The 13,623-nt window shown below is 42.3% G+C and overlaps 1 protein-coding gene across 6 annotated transcripts in view; it reads left to right on the top strand.

Annotated features, from left to right (window-relative positions):
• Oatp26F (Organic anion transporting polypeptide 26F) overlaps positions 1-13,623 on the top strand; it is a 166,742-nt gene that overhangs the window by 30,048 nt on the left and 123,071 nt on the right. For 5 of the 6 annotated variants that reach the window (XR_011716746.1, XR_011716745.1, XR_011716744.1 and 2 more), the window contains exon 2: positions 11,058-11,352. The exons of the other annotated variant lie outside the window; for it this stretch is intronic. Coding sequence is in view for 2 of the 5 variants with exons in the window: in XM_071693724.1 (XP_071549825.1) it covers positions 11,284-11,352 (69 nt within the window). In the remaining 3 variants the exon portion in view is untranslated. The remainder of the gene's footprint in view (positions 1-11,057; positions 11,353-13,623) is intronic. 6 annotated transcript variants of the gene reach the window in all.

Raw genomic sequence — 13,623 nt, 5'->3', positions numbered from 1 at the left:
GCCTGGAACGACAATGTGGGTCTGGAACGATAGCATGGCCCTGAAACGTTACCCTAGGCCTGGAACAGCACTCTAGACCCGTCCTGGGATGATAGTCTGGGCCTGGAGCGACTGTCTGGGTTTGGAACGATGGTGTAGGCCAGAAATGAAACCTCATCTTGGAATGATAGTCTGCTACTTGAACGATAGCCTCGGCCTGTAACAACAGTGTAGGCCTGGGCGACAGCATGGGCGTGGCATGATAACGTCGGACTGAAACGATAGCATGGACTGGAATAACAGCCTGGGTTTTGAACAGTGGCTTCTGCCTGGAACACCAATGTAGGCCTGGAGTGACAGTGTGGGCCTGGAGCAAGAGCCTGGGCCTGGAACGACAGTCAAGGCCTGGAGCGATAGCCTAGACAGCCTAGACCAGGAACTACAGTTTAGGCCTGGAAACACTTCTTCGGCAAAACAGAACGTTTTTTTTTCTTCCTTTCTTTTTTAGCGCCTGGAACAAAAGTGTGGACCTTGAATGACATGTGGGCCTGGAATAATGATCATGGCCCGGAACGACGGTCAGGCCCAGTAACGACAATCTAGACAGGGAGCGACAGCCTAGGATTAAAGCAACACCATGGGGCTGGAACGACTGCCTGGACCTGGAACCAGTCTTAGGCCTGGCATGACAATCTGGGCCTGGGGTGACGACAGCCTGGGCCTGATTACTCGTGCCAATTAGCTCGTTTCTCCTAACTCGTGCCTAGCAACTGGTGTCCTTTGGATGTTCAAGGCCACCCCACCGAACATCAGGGGACGCTATAGATTATATTATCTACTTTTTCATAAAGGAACGTAATTGAAATATTGAAAGTGTAAGTCTTAGTGTTGGTAGTGGAAAGGTTGTGAAGAGATATTGTACATGGAAAGTAATGTTCACAGTCCGCTGTGTACAATGTAGTTGCTCCTGTAATGTATGCACTCCATTCCCAATCTACCGAGGAAAGCCCTTGTCACTGCCTACAGACGGTTGACCAATATATTACAGGAGTGTTTAGGACTCCTGCCTCCCTGACGTTAGTGCAAATTCCTTGATAAGGGAAGTGAAGACTACGAAAGATCTGGCCTTGACATCAGGTATCTCACTCCCAGTATCTCTTGGTTGTTTTGTTGCTCTTCATGCACCAGCCAATGTAACATTCAACCGAATGGGTAGGACGAGTTAGCAAGGTCTTGGATAGTCAAAGTATCATGTATCATGTCTTTTAATCTTCAGTGTACACCCCCACACACACCAGCCTACGTCAAGTACTCCCATATATCTACCAGTCTAGAAGGAAGAACACTTGGATTAGCTGAGGGATAATTGTCGCGCCAAGGATTCGAACCCTGCCAGGCTATATCGTCAAATGGTGAGGAGAGTAACTAAACCAGGTTAACAGCCATACGTTGCGTATATCTAGGTTTTTCGGCTTTAGAGCGTCTTGGGAAGCAGGTGTTTTCCATGTTCGTTTTGTTGTTCACATCATAATGTTTGTAATTGTGTTTGTGTTGTTTTACGGTTTGTACAATATATCTTTATATTGTTTATATTAATTATGTATAAGGATGTTGCGGCGATGTTGAGGGATATTTTCAGTGTCGGTCTATATTCATTAGTGACAAATGTTAGTTTTCATGTGGTATGTGTTGCATGAGCATACGTGATGTGGGTACTGGGGAATAGTTGGATATGACAAACATTATAATCTTTACCAGTTGTAAGGTTTTGTCTATGTGTGGAAGGAGGCCATAATGTGTACCAGTTTATCAGACTTGGTTTACCTCGTGAGGTGTTAAACATCATGAAGTTGACTGATGATCTTACTCACTTGTATGCCGATGATTCAGCTACACATACTTCAGCTCACTTTCCCTCACCTCCTCACTCCAGTGCTCTCTCTCTCTCTCTCTCTCTCTCTCTCTCTCTCTCTCTCTCTCTCTGTAGCCGACATGGCACGGGCGAAAGCCAGCCTCATTCATGACCATCTTGGATGCAAGGTAATCAGATGAATATGAGATAAAAAGAATGCAATAAGAATTGATTTGAGCTCCTCAGGTGTTTGTTTGTATACTAGACTGTTAAAAGGTAGAAATGTTATAGGAAAAGGGAAAGACGGAAGAGAATTCCACAGTTTGGCAGTACATAGAAAGGAGATATGATGGTAATCAATCTCGTGTGCTGGTCTCTACACAGAAGCTACAGGAAGCAGCAGCTAGACGCGTTCTGTGAGGGCAGGACATAGAAGCCGGGTCAGACGCAGAAGGATCATGTAAGCAGTGGCTGAAATAATGCCTATAGAACAGAGAGAGGGAAAAGTAGAGTAACCTCGGGTATGGAAGCAGTGTTCCATACTTGGGTGCATGAGGACCTTGTACAGATGTAACAGCTGCTCACATGAATTACCACACCTAGTTCTTGAGAAGCATATTTAGTCATGTTCATTATCTGACGTTTCCGAAATAGAGTATATGGCCATTGTATATGAATTATTTACAGGGTTGAATTGTGGTGCTTTGAAGTTGAATAGTGGCAAACTAATAAGATTTAGAAAGACTTATAGGTATAAATTGCGATTTTGCTTTGTTGAATTTAATCAGGTCACAGTTTCCTGGTCCATGATAATATATAGGTCCGAAATAGGTATGGTACATCCGAGAAAAATAACAAGTATCAGAATGAGGAAGGAAGGGACACTGAGTTGATGTCCAGTGAGGTTGTCAGCATAAGTGATTAGGATCGGAGGTTGAACAAAGATTATTCATGGAGAGAAGAAAGAGGTTAGACAACAGGATAGGATCCTGAGGAACACCACTGTTGATGGGGTATGATGTGGAAGTATCTTCATTAACATGCCACAATGAGATCTAGAAACATCATACAGCAATATTCTTTTATATTGTACTAAGAGAATCAGATGAATATATCTGACAAATAATGAGTTTATTTATTTGGTTTTCTTAGTGGAGCACTTATGATTAAAAGTACTTACAAGATTTTGAGAGAGAGAGAGAGAGAGAGAGAGAGAGAGAGAGAGAGAGAGAGAGAGAGAGAGAGAGAGAGAGAGAGAGAGAGAGGTAAAATGACTTGGGATCATTGAGAGTGACGTGGTGTTAACCCCAAACACGTTCTGTCACTGTTTGATAATGTTTAGAAATTTTGACTGAATAGCGAGTTTACAGCAAATTACTGGATATTATTGTTCCTTTCTTAGTGTATCTAAGTTATTGGACATTATTGTTCCTTTCTTAGTATATCTCTGTTCAGTTATACAGCACTAAGCAAAACAGCAGCACAGCCTACATCGTGTTGTCATAGAGAGGTGCAGGCTTCACGATACCGTGGTGGATGTTAAGTTAGCTGGGTATACGGTAAGGTGAGTTAGTTTAATGAAGCTATGTTGGTTTAGTTAAGATTGCTGGTTAGGTTAGTGTCAGGTCAACTCGGGTCAAGTAAGATTTGATAGTGTATTTTGGTTTAGATAGTTTAATGGTTAGTTTAAGGCGGATATAAGGCAGAACTGACGTTTATAATCGTGCCATACATGCCATCTGCTTCCACCTCGTGGGTTCCCCATAGATCATCATCATCATCTTACAGGAAAGAATTATAAAGTGGTAAGAGCTCTCTTCCTCCTCTTGATATTGCGGTCGCTGCACCATTGACCAAGGGAGTTTTTTTTTTTTTATCCTGATTGTTAGACAGTACCAGACATATTGTGCATTCGATATGAAGGTAACGCTTTCTGATAATGTAATTCACCTTATCTTGCTGTCGGCTGGATTTTGAAAAGTTTAGATTTATTTCTTGAAATAGTATGCTTTCTGTGTTTTGACATGTTCATGATCCTCCTGTGTGCGTGTGGGTTTTGTGTGTGTGTATGTGTGTGTGTGTGTGTGTGTGTGTGTGTGTGTGTGTGTGTGTGTGATTACTATTTTTCCATCAGAATTGTTTATATGATGGTTATATATGATGATAATCAGTTTACATATTCATTAATGTCTCACATTTTCCATCTTTATCTTTCCTGTTAATATTATTTTCTATCATTATTTTTTACTTCTGTGACGTCACTGACCTTAATGGATAAAGTAACCAGAAAATCGGCTTCATTCCACACGGGCCGAAAACACATTTCGTTATGTGGGAGTCTGCCCAACTGAAGGTGTGCTCCGACCTGTGTCACAAGGAGTCTGTTCCACAGATTAGACAGGAAGATGTTAGAAATAAGAACGTACTTCTTTATAATGACAATCTTGTTAAGGTATTGTGCTAATTTAAAACAACTTGATATTAAGTTTCCGTTTTCATGCGGTCATATAATCAAAACTAGTCTTATAAAGAACAGCTTATAGGCATTCCTGGTACTGCATATAAAATGAAATGTAGAAATTTGAAATGTATTACACTGGTCAAACAGGTGAAAACTTAAACACCTAGAGTTAGCCAGTATAGATTAGCAGTGGAAGAAGAAAATGATGCCTTATTTCAGCATAAACATCAGGGGACCATCACATTTGTCGCTGTCTCCCGCATTAGCGAGATAGCGCAAGGAACCAGACGAAAGAATGGCCCAACCCACCCACATACACATGTATATACATACACGTCCACACTCGCACATATACATGCCTATACATTTCAACGTGGGGGGCCAGAAATCCTCCCCTCCTTGTATTTTTAACTTTCTAAAATGGGAAACAGAAGGAGTCACGCGGGGAGTGCTCATCCTCCTCGAAGGCTCAGACTGGGGTGTCTAAATGTGTGTGGATGTAACAAAGATGTGAAAAAAGGAGAGATAGGTAGTATGTTTGAGGAAAGGATATATATATATATATATATATATATATATATATATATATATATATATATATATATATATTTTTTTTTTTTTTTTTTTTCTTTTTTTTTTGCTTTGTCGCTGTCTCCCGCGTTTGCGAGGTAGCGCAAGGAAACAGACGAAGGAAATGGCCCAACCCACCCCCATACACATGCCTTGATTCAATCCACTGACAGCACGTCAACCCCGGTATACCACATCGCTCCAATTCACTCTATTCTTTGCCCTCCTTTCACTCTCCTGCATGTTCAGGCCCCGATCACACAAAATCTTTTTCACTCCATCTTTCCACCTCCAATTTGGTCTCCCTCTTCTCCTCGTTCCCTCCACCTCCGACACATATATCCTCTTGGTCAATCTTTCCTCACTCATTCTCTCCATGTGACCAAACCATTTCAAAACACCCTCTTCTGCTCTCTCAACCACGCTCTTTTTATTTCCACACATCTCTCTTACCCTTACGTTACTTACTCGATCAAACCACCTCACACCACACATTGTCCTCAAACATCTCATTTCCAGCACATCCATCCTCCTGCGCACAACTCTATCCATAGTCCACGCCTCGCAACCATACAACATTGTTGGAACCACTATTCCTTCAAACATACCCATTTTTGCTTTCCGAGATAATGTTCTCGACTTCCACACATTCTTCAAGGCTCCCAGAATTTTCGCCCCCTCCCCCACCCTATGATCCACTTCCGCTTCCATGGTTCCATCCGCTGCCAGATCCACTCCCAGATATCTAAAACACTTCACTTCCTCCAGTTTTTCTCCATTCAAACTCACCTCCCAATTGAATTGACCCTCAACCCTACTGTACCTAATAACCTTGCTCTTATTCACATTTACTCTTAACTTTCTTCTTTCACACACTTTACCAAACTCAGTCACCAGCTTCTGCAGTTTCTCACATGAATCAGCCACCAGCGCTGTATCATCAGCGAACAACAACTGACTCACTTCCCAAGCTCTCTCATCCCCAACAGACTTCATACTTGCCCCTCTTTCCAAAACTCTTGCATTCACCTCCCTAACAACCCCATCCATAAACAAATTAAACAACCATGGAGACATCACACACCCCTGCCGCAAAGCTACATTCACTGAGAACCAATCACTTTCCTCTCTTCCTACACGTACACATGCCTTACATCCTCGATAAAAACTTTTCACTGCTTCTAACAACTTGCCTCCCACACCATATATTCTTAATACCTTCCACAGAGCATCTCTATCAACTCTATCATATGCCTTCTCCAGATCCATAAATGCTACATACAAATCCATTTGCTTTTCTAAGTATTTCTCACATACATTCTTCAAAGCAAACACCTGATCCACACATCCTCTACCACTTCTGAAACCACACTGCTCTTCCCCAATCTGATGCTCTGTACATGCCTTCACCCTCTCAATCAATACCCTCCCATATAATTTGCCAGGAATACTCAACAAACTTATACCTCTGTAATTTGAGCACTCACTCTTATCCCCTTTGCCTTTGTACAATGGCACTATGCACGCATTCCGCCAATCCTCATGCACCTCACCATGAGTCATACATACATTAAATAACCTTACCAACCAGTCAACAATACAGTCACCCCCTTTTTTAATAAATTCCACTGCAATACCATCCAAACCTGCTGCCTTGCCGGCTTTCATCTTCCGCAAAGCTTTTACTACCTCTTCTCTGTTTACCAACTCATTTTCCCTAACCCTCGCACTTTGCACACCACCTCGACCAAAACACCCTATATCTGCCACTCTATCATCAAACACATTCAACAAACCTTCAAAATACTCACTCCATCTCCTTCTCACATCACCACTACTTGTTATCACCTCCCCATTTGCGCCCTTCACTGAAGTTCCCATTTGCTCCCTTGTCTTACGCACTTTATTTACCTCCTTCCAGAACATACATATATATATATATATATTTATATATATATATATATATATATATATATATATATATATATATATATATATATATATATATATATTTTTTTTTTTTTTTATACTTTGTCGCTGTCTCCCGCGTTTGCGAGGTAGCGCAAGGAAACAGACGAAAGAAATGGCCCAACCCCCCCCCCAAACACATGTACATACACACGTCCATACACGCAAATATACATACCTACACAGCTTTCCATGGTTTACCCCGGACGCTTCACATGCCCTGGTTCAATCCACTGACAGCACGTCAACCCCTGTATACCACATCACTCCAATTCGCTCTATTTCTTGCCCTCCTTTCACCCTCCTGCATGTTCAGGCCCCGATCACACAAAATCCTTTTCACTCCATCTTTCCACCTCCAATTTGGTCTCCCTCTTCTCCTCGTTCCCTCCACCTCCGACACATATATCCTCTTGGTCAATCTTTCCTCACTCATTCTCTCCATGTGCCCAAACCATTTCAAAACACCCTCTTCTGCTCTCTCAACCACGCTCTTTTTATTTCCACACATCTCTCTTACCCTTACGTTACTTACTCGATCAAACCACCTCACACCACACATTGTCCTCAAGCATCTCATTTCCAGCACATCCAACCTCCTGCGCACAACTCTATCCATAGCCCACACCTCGCAACCATACAACATTGTTGGAACCACTATTCCTTCAAACATACCCATTTTTGCTTTCCGGGATAATGTTCTCGACTTCCACACATTTTTCAAGGCTCCCAGGATTTTTGCCCCCTCCCCCACCCTATGATCCACTTCCGCTTCCATGGTTCCATCCGCTGCCAGATCCACTCCCAGATATCTAAAACACTTCACTTCCTCCAGTTTTTCTCCATTCAAACTCACCTCCCAATTGACTTGACCCTCAACCCTACTGTACCTAATAACCTTGCTCTTATTCACATTTACTCTTAACTTTCTTCTTCCACACACTTTACCAAACTCCGTCACCAGCTTCTGCAGTTTCTCACATGAATCCGCCACCAGCGCTGTATCATCAGCGAACAACAACTGACTCACTTCCCAAGCTCTCTCATCCCCAACAGACTTCATACTTGCCCCTCTTTCCAAAACTCTTGCATATATATATATATATATATATATATATATATATATATATATATATATATATATATATATATATATATTTTTGCTTTGTCGCTGTCTCCCGCGTTTGCGAGGTAGCGCAAGGAAACAGACGAAAGAAATGGCCCAACCCACCCCCATACACATGTATATACATACGTCCACACACGCAAATATACATACCTACACAGCTTTCCATGGTTTACCCCAGACGCTTCACATGCCCTGATTCAATCCACTGACAGCACGTCAACCCCGGTATACCACATCGATCCAATTCACTCTATTCCTTGCCCTCCTTTCACCCTCCTGCATGTTCAGGCCCCGATCACACAAAATCTTTTTCACTCCATCTTTCCACCTCCAATTTGGTCTCCCACTTCTCCTCGTTCCCTCCACCTCCGACACATATATCCTCTTGGTCAATCTTTCCTCACTCATTCTCTCCATGTGCCCAAACCATTTCAAAACACCCTCTTCTGCTCTCTCAACCACGCTCTTTTTATTTCCACACATCTCTCTTACCCTTACGTTACTTACTCGATCAAACCACCTCACACCACACATTGTCCTCAAACATCTCATTTCCAGCACATCCATCCTCCTGCGCACAACTCTATCCATAGCCCACGCCTCGCAACCATACAACATTGTTGGAACCACTATTCCTTCAAACATACCCATTTTTGCTTTCCGAGATAATGTTCTCGACTTCCACACATTCTTCAAGGCTCCCAGGATTTTTGCCCCCTCCCCCACCCTATGATCCACTTCCGCTTCCATGGTTCCATCCGCTGCTAGATCCACTCCAGATATCTAAAACACTTTACTTCCTCCAGTTTTTCTCCATTGAAACTTACCTCCCAATTGACTTGACCCTCAACCCTACTGTACCTAATTACCTTGCTCGTATTCCTGGTAAATTATATGGGAGGGTATTGATTGAGAGGGTGAAGGCATGTACAGAGCATCAGATTGGGGAAGAGAAGTGTGGTTTCAGAAGTGGTAGAGGATGTGTGGATCAGGTGTTTGCTTTGAAGAGTGTATGTGAGAAATACTTAGAAAAGCAAATGGATTTGTATGTAGCATTTATGGATCTGGAGAAGGCATATGATAGAGTTGATAGAGATGCTCTGTGGAAGGTATTAAGAATATATGGTGTGGGAGACAAGTTGTTAGAAGCAGTGAAAAGTTTTTATCGAGGATGTAAGGCATGTGTACGTGTAGGGAGAGAGGAAAGTGATTGGTTCTCAGTGAATGTAGGTTTGCGGCAGGGGTGTGTGATGTCTCCATGGTTGTTTAATTTGTATATGGATGGGGTTGTTAGGGAGGTGAATGCAAGAGTTTTGGAAAGAGGGGCAAGTATATATAAGATGATAATAATAATTCATACTTGCTGCCCTTATTCATTCCCTTCGTCAGCCGGCCACACATGAAATGACACCCCCCCCCCCCCCCCGCCCCGCGCGAGGTAGCGCTAGGAAGACAAAACAAAGGCCACATTCGTTCACACTGTCTCTAGCTGCCATGTATAATGCACCAAAACCACAGCTCCCTTTCCACATCCAGGCCGACAAAACTTTTCATGGTTTACCCCAGATGCTTCACATGCCCTGGTACAATCCACTGACATCACGTCGACCCCGGTATACCACATCGTTCTAATTCTAATTGCACGCCTTTCACCCTCCTGCATGTTCAGGCCCCGATCGCTCAAAATCTTTTTCACTCCATCCTTCTACCTCCATTATTGGAACCACTATTCCTCCAAACATACCCATTTTTGTTTTACGAGATAATGTTCTCGCCTTCTACACATTTTTCATCGCTCCCAGAACTTTTGCCCCCTCCCCTACCCTGTGACTCACTTTCGCTTCCATGGTTCCATCCGCTGCTAAATCCACTCCCAGATATCTAAAACACTTCACTTCCTCCAGTTTTTCTCCATTCAAACTTAACTCCCTTTTGGCATGTCCCTCAACCTAGTAACCTTGCTCTTATTCACATTTATTCTCAGCTCTCTTCTTTCACACTTTTTACCAAACTCAGTCAGTTTCTCACCCGAATCAGCCACCAGCGCTGTGTCATCAGCGAACAACAACTTACTCTTTTCCCAAGTCCTCTCATCCACAAGAGACTGCATACTTGCCCCTCTCTTCAAAACTCTTGTATTCACCTCCCAAACAACCCCATCCATAAACAAATTAAACAACCATGGAGATATCACTCACCCCTGCCGCAAACCGACGTTCACTGAGAACCAATCACTTTTCTCTCTTCCTACTCGTACATATGCCTTACATCCTCGATAAAAAAAATTTCACTGCTTCTAGCAACTTGCCTCCCACACCATATACTCTTAATACCTTCCACAGCATCTCTATCATCTCTGTCATATGCTTTCTCGAGATCCATAAATGCTACATACAAATCCATATGTTTTTCTAAGTACTTCTCACATACATTCTTCAAAGCGAACACCTGATCCACACATCCTCTACCACTTCTGAAACCACACTGCACTTCCCCAATCTGATGTTCTGTACATCCCTGGAATACTCAACAAACTTATACCTCTGTAATTTGAACACTCACCTGTATCCCCTTTGCCTTTGTACAATGGCACTGTACATTAATTCTGCCAATCCTCAGGCACTTTACCATGAGCCATACATACATTGAATATCCTCACCAACCAGGCAACAACACAGTCACCCCCTTTTTTAATAAATTCCACTGCAGTGCCATCCAAACCCGCCGCCTTGCCGGCTTTCATCTTCTGCAAAGCTTTCACTACCTCTCCTCTGTTTACCAGATCATTCTCCTTGACCCTTTCGCTTCGCACACCACCTCGACCAAAACGCCCTATATCTGCCACTCTATCATCTAACACATTCAACAAACCTTCAAAATACTTACTCTATCTCCTAAATATATATATATATATATATATATATATATATATATATATATATATATATATATATATATATATATATATATATATATATATATATTGTGTGTGTGTGTGTGTGTGTGTGTGTGTGTGTGTGTGTGTGACCTTACACTGCTAATGTTATAGGCAAGTATCATACGCGCAATATAAAGATTATATATCTATATTGTTGCAGGTTGGAGGTAATATGAGCAGGTCAACAGGGTGTTTGGAGAGCTAATGATCGGCTTGGATCTGGCTCGTGCTCCACACCCCGTCATTACTACCTGGCTCCTGGTCCGCCCTGAACCAGTACTACCTGGCTCGTCCACTGCCCCACACCAACACTACCTGGCTCGTGCCCCACCCCGCCCCTTACCACTACTACCTGGCTCGTGACCTCAGCCTTCCGCAGCAGCAAGATGACGGAGGTGATGCTAGACCCCGCTACCCTGGTTAGGGCCCATAGCGACAGTGGCATTAGCTCACAGGTACCGTACTCTACACAGAAGTACTACCATAAGCCCTCACAGATATTGTACGCTGCCTCACAGACGCCGTGTACTATATAGGTACCCCACAATCGTATATGTACCGTGCTTACTCTCTCAGGTACTGTACATTCTCACAGGTACAGTGTACATCCTTATAAGTACCATACACTCTTACAGGTACGGTGCACACCATCACAAGAACCATTTACCCTCACAGGTACTATACATTTCTTCACAGGTACGGTGAACATCATTGGTACCATACACCCTCACAAGTACGGTACACAGCATCACGGGTATTTTCAACCCTCACAAGTACTGTACTTCCTCCCACAGGTACAGGTACTTTACACTTCCTCAGATACTATACCTCACATGTACTGTATACTCCTTCACATGTAGTACAGTGTACATCCTCGTAGATACCCTACAGGCTTACATGTACTATATACTCCCTCTCATGTAGTACAGTGTGCATCCTCGTAGATACCATACATCCTTACTTACTGTATACTCCTTCACATGTCTACTGTACATTCTTGTAGGTAACATACTCCCTTACATGTACTGTATGTTCCTTCACATGTAGTACAGTGTACATCCTCTTCGATACCATACACCCTTATATGTACTGTATACTTCCTCACATATAGTGTACATCCTCGCAGGTCACATACACCCTTCCATGTCCAGTGTACATCCTTGTTGGTAACATACACCCTTACATGTACTGTACACTCCTTCACATGCCCAGTATACATCCTTGAAGGTAACATACACTTTTACATGTGCTGTATACTCCTTCACATGCCCAGTGTACAGCCTTGAAGGTAACATACACTTTTACATGTGCTGTATACTCCTTCATATGTCCAGTGTACATCCTTGTAGGTAACATACATTTTTACATATGCTGTATACTCCCTCACATGTCCAGCGTACATCCTTGTGGGTAATATTCACCCTCACAGTTATTCTCCACACGCTCCTCGCTCAGCTGAAAAGGAAAACTTGACCTCATATGGTCACTAGAGCCACAGTTGTATTATGATGTGTCCTAGTATTGAACATTAGTATGTGTATGTTACCAGGTGTCCTAGTATTGAACAATAGTATGTATAGGGTTCCAGATGTCCTAGTATTGAACATTAGTATGTGTGTTACCAGGTGCCCTAGTACTGAACATTTTTTATGTGTATGGTACCAGGTGTCCTAGTATTGAATATAAGTACATGTATGGTACCAGGTGTCCTAGTATTGAACACTAGTATGTATATGGTACCAGGTTCCTAGTATTAAACACTAGGATGTATATGGTACCAGGTGTCCTAGTACTGAACATTAGTATGTGTATGGTACCAGGTGTCCTAGTATTGAACATTAATATATGTATGGTACCAGGTATCCTAGTATTGAACATTAGGATGTGTATGGTACCAGGTGTCTTAGTATTGAACATTAGTATGTGTATGGTACCAGGTGTCCTAGTATTGAACATTAGTATATGTATGGTACCAGGTATCCTAGTATTGAACATTAGGATGTGTATGGTACCAGGTGTCTTAGTATTGAACATTAGTATGTGTATGGTACCAGGTGTCCTAGTATTGAACATTAGTATGTGTATGGTACAGGTGTCCTAGTATTGAACATTAGTATGTGTATGGTACCAGGTGTCCTAGTATTGAACATTAGTATATGTATGGTACCAGGTGTCCTAGTATTGAACATTAGGATGTATATAGTACCAGGTGCTTTAGTGTTGAACATTAGGATGTGTATGGTACCAGGTGTCTTAGTATTGAACATTAGGATGTGTATGGTACCAGGTGTCCTAGTATTGAACATTAGCATGTGTATGGCACCAGATGTCCTAGTATCGAACATTAGTATGTGTATAGTACCATGTGTCCTCGTATTGAACATTATTATGTGTATGGTACCAGATGTCTTAGTACTGAACATTAGTATGTGTATGGTACCAGATGTCTTAGTATTGAACATTAGTATGTGTATGGTACCAGATGTCTTAGTATTGAACATTAGTATGTGTATGGTACCAGGTGTCATAGTATTGAACATTAGTATGTGCCAGATGTTCTATTATATAACATCAGTATGTGTATGGTACCAGGTGTCCTAGTATCGAACATTAGTATGTGTATGGTAAAGGTGTCCTAGTACTGAACATTAGTATGTGTATGGTACAGGTGTCCTAGTATTGAACATTAGTATGTGTATGGTACAAGGTGTCCTAGTATTGATTAT

The sequence above is a fragment of the Panulirus ornatus genome, chromosome 56, assembly GCF_036320965.1.
Source record: "Panulirus ornatus isolate Po-2019 chromosome 56, ASM3632096v1, whole genome shotgun sequence".
Lineage (NCBI taxonomy): Eukaryota > Metazoa > Arthropoda > Malacostraca > Decapoda > Palinuridae > Panulirus > Panulirus ornatus.
The sequence above is the reverse complement of the archived record's forward strand: the minus strand, read 5'-3'. Positions and strand labels throughout refer to the sequence as shown.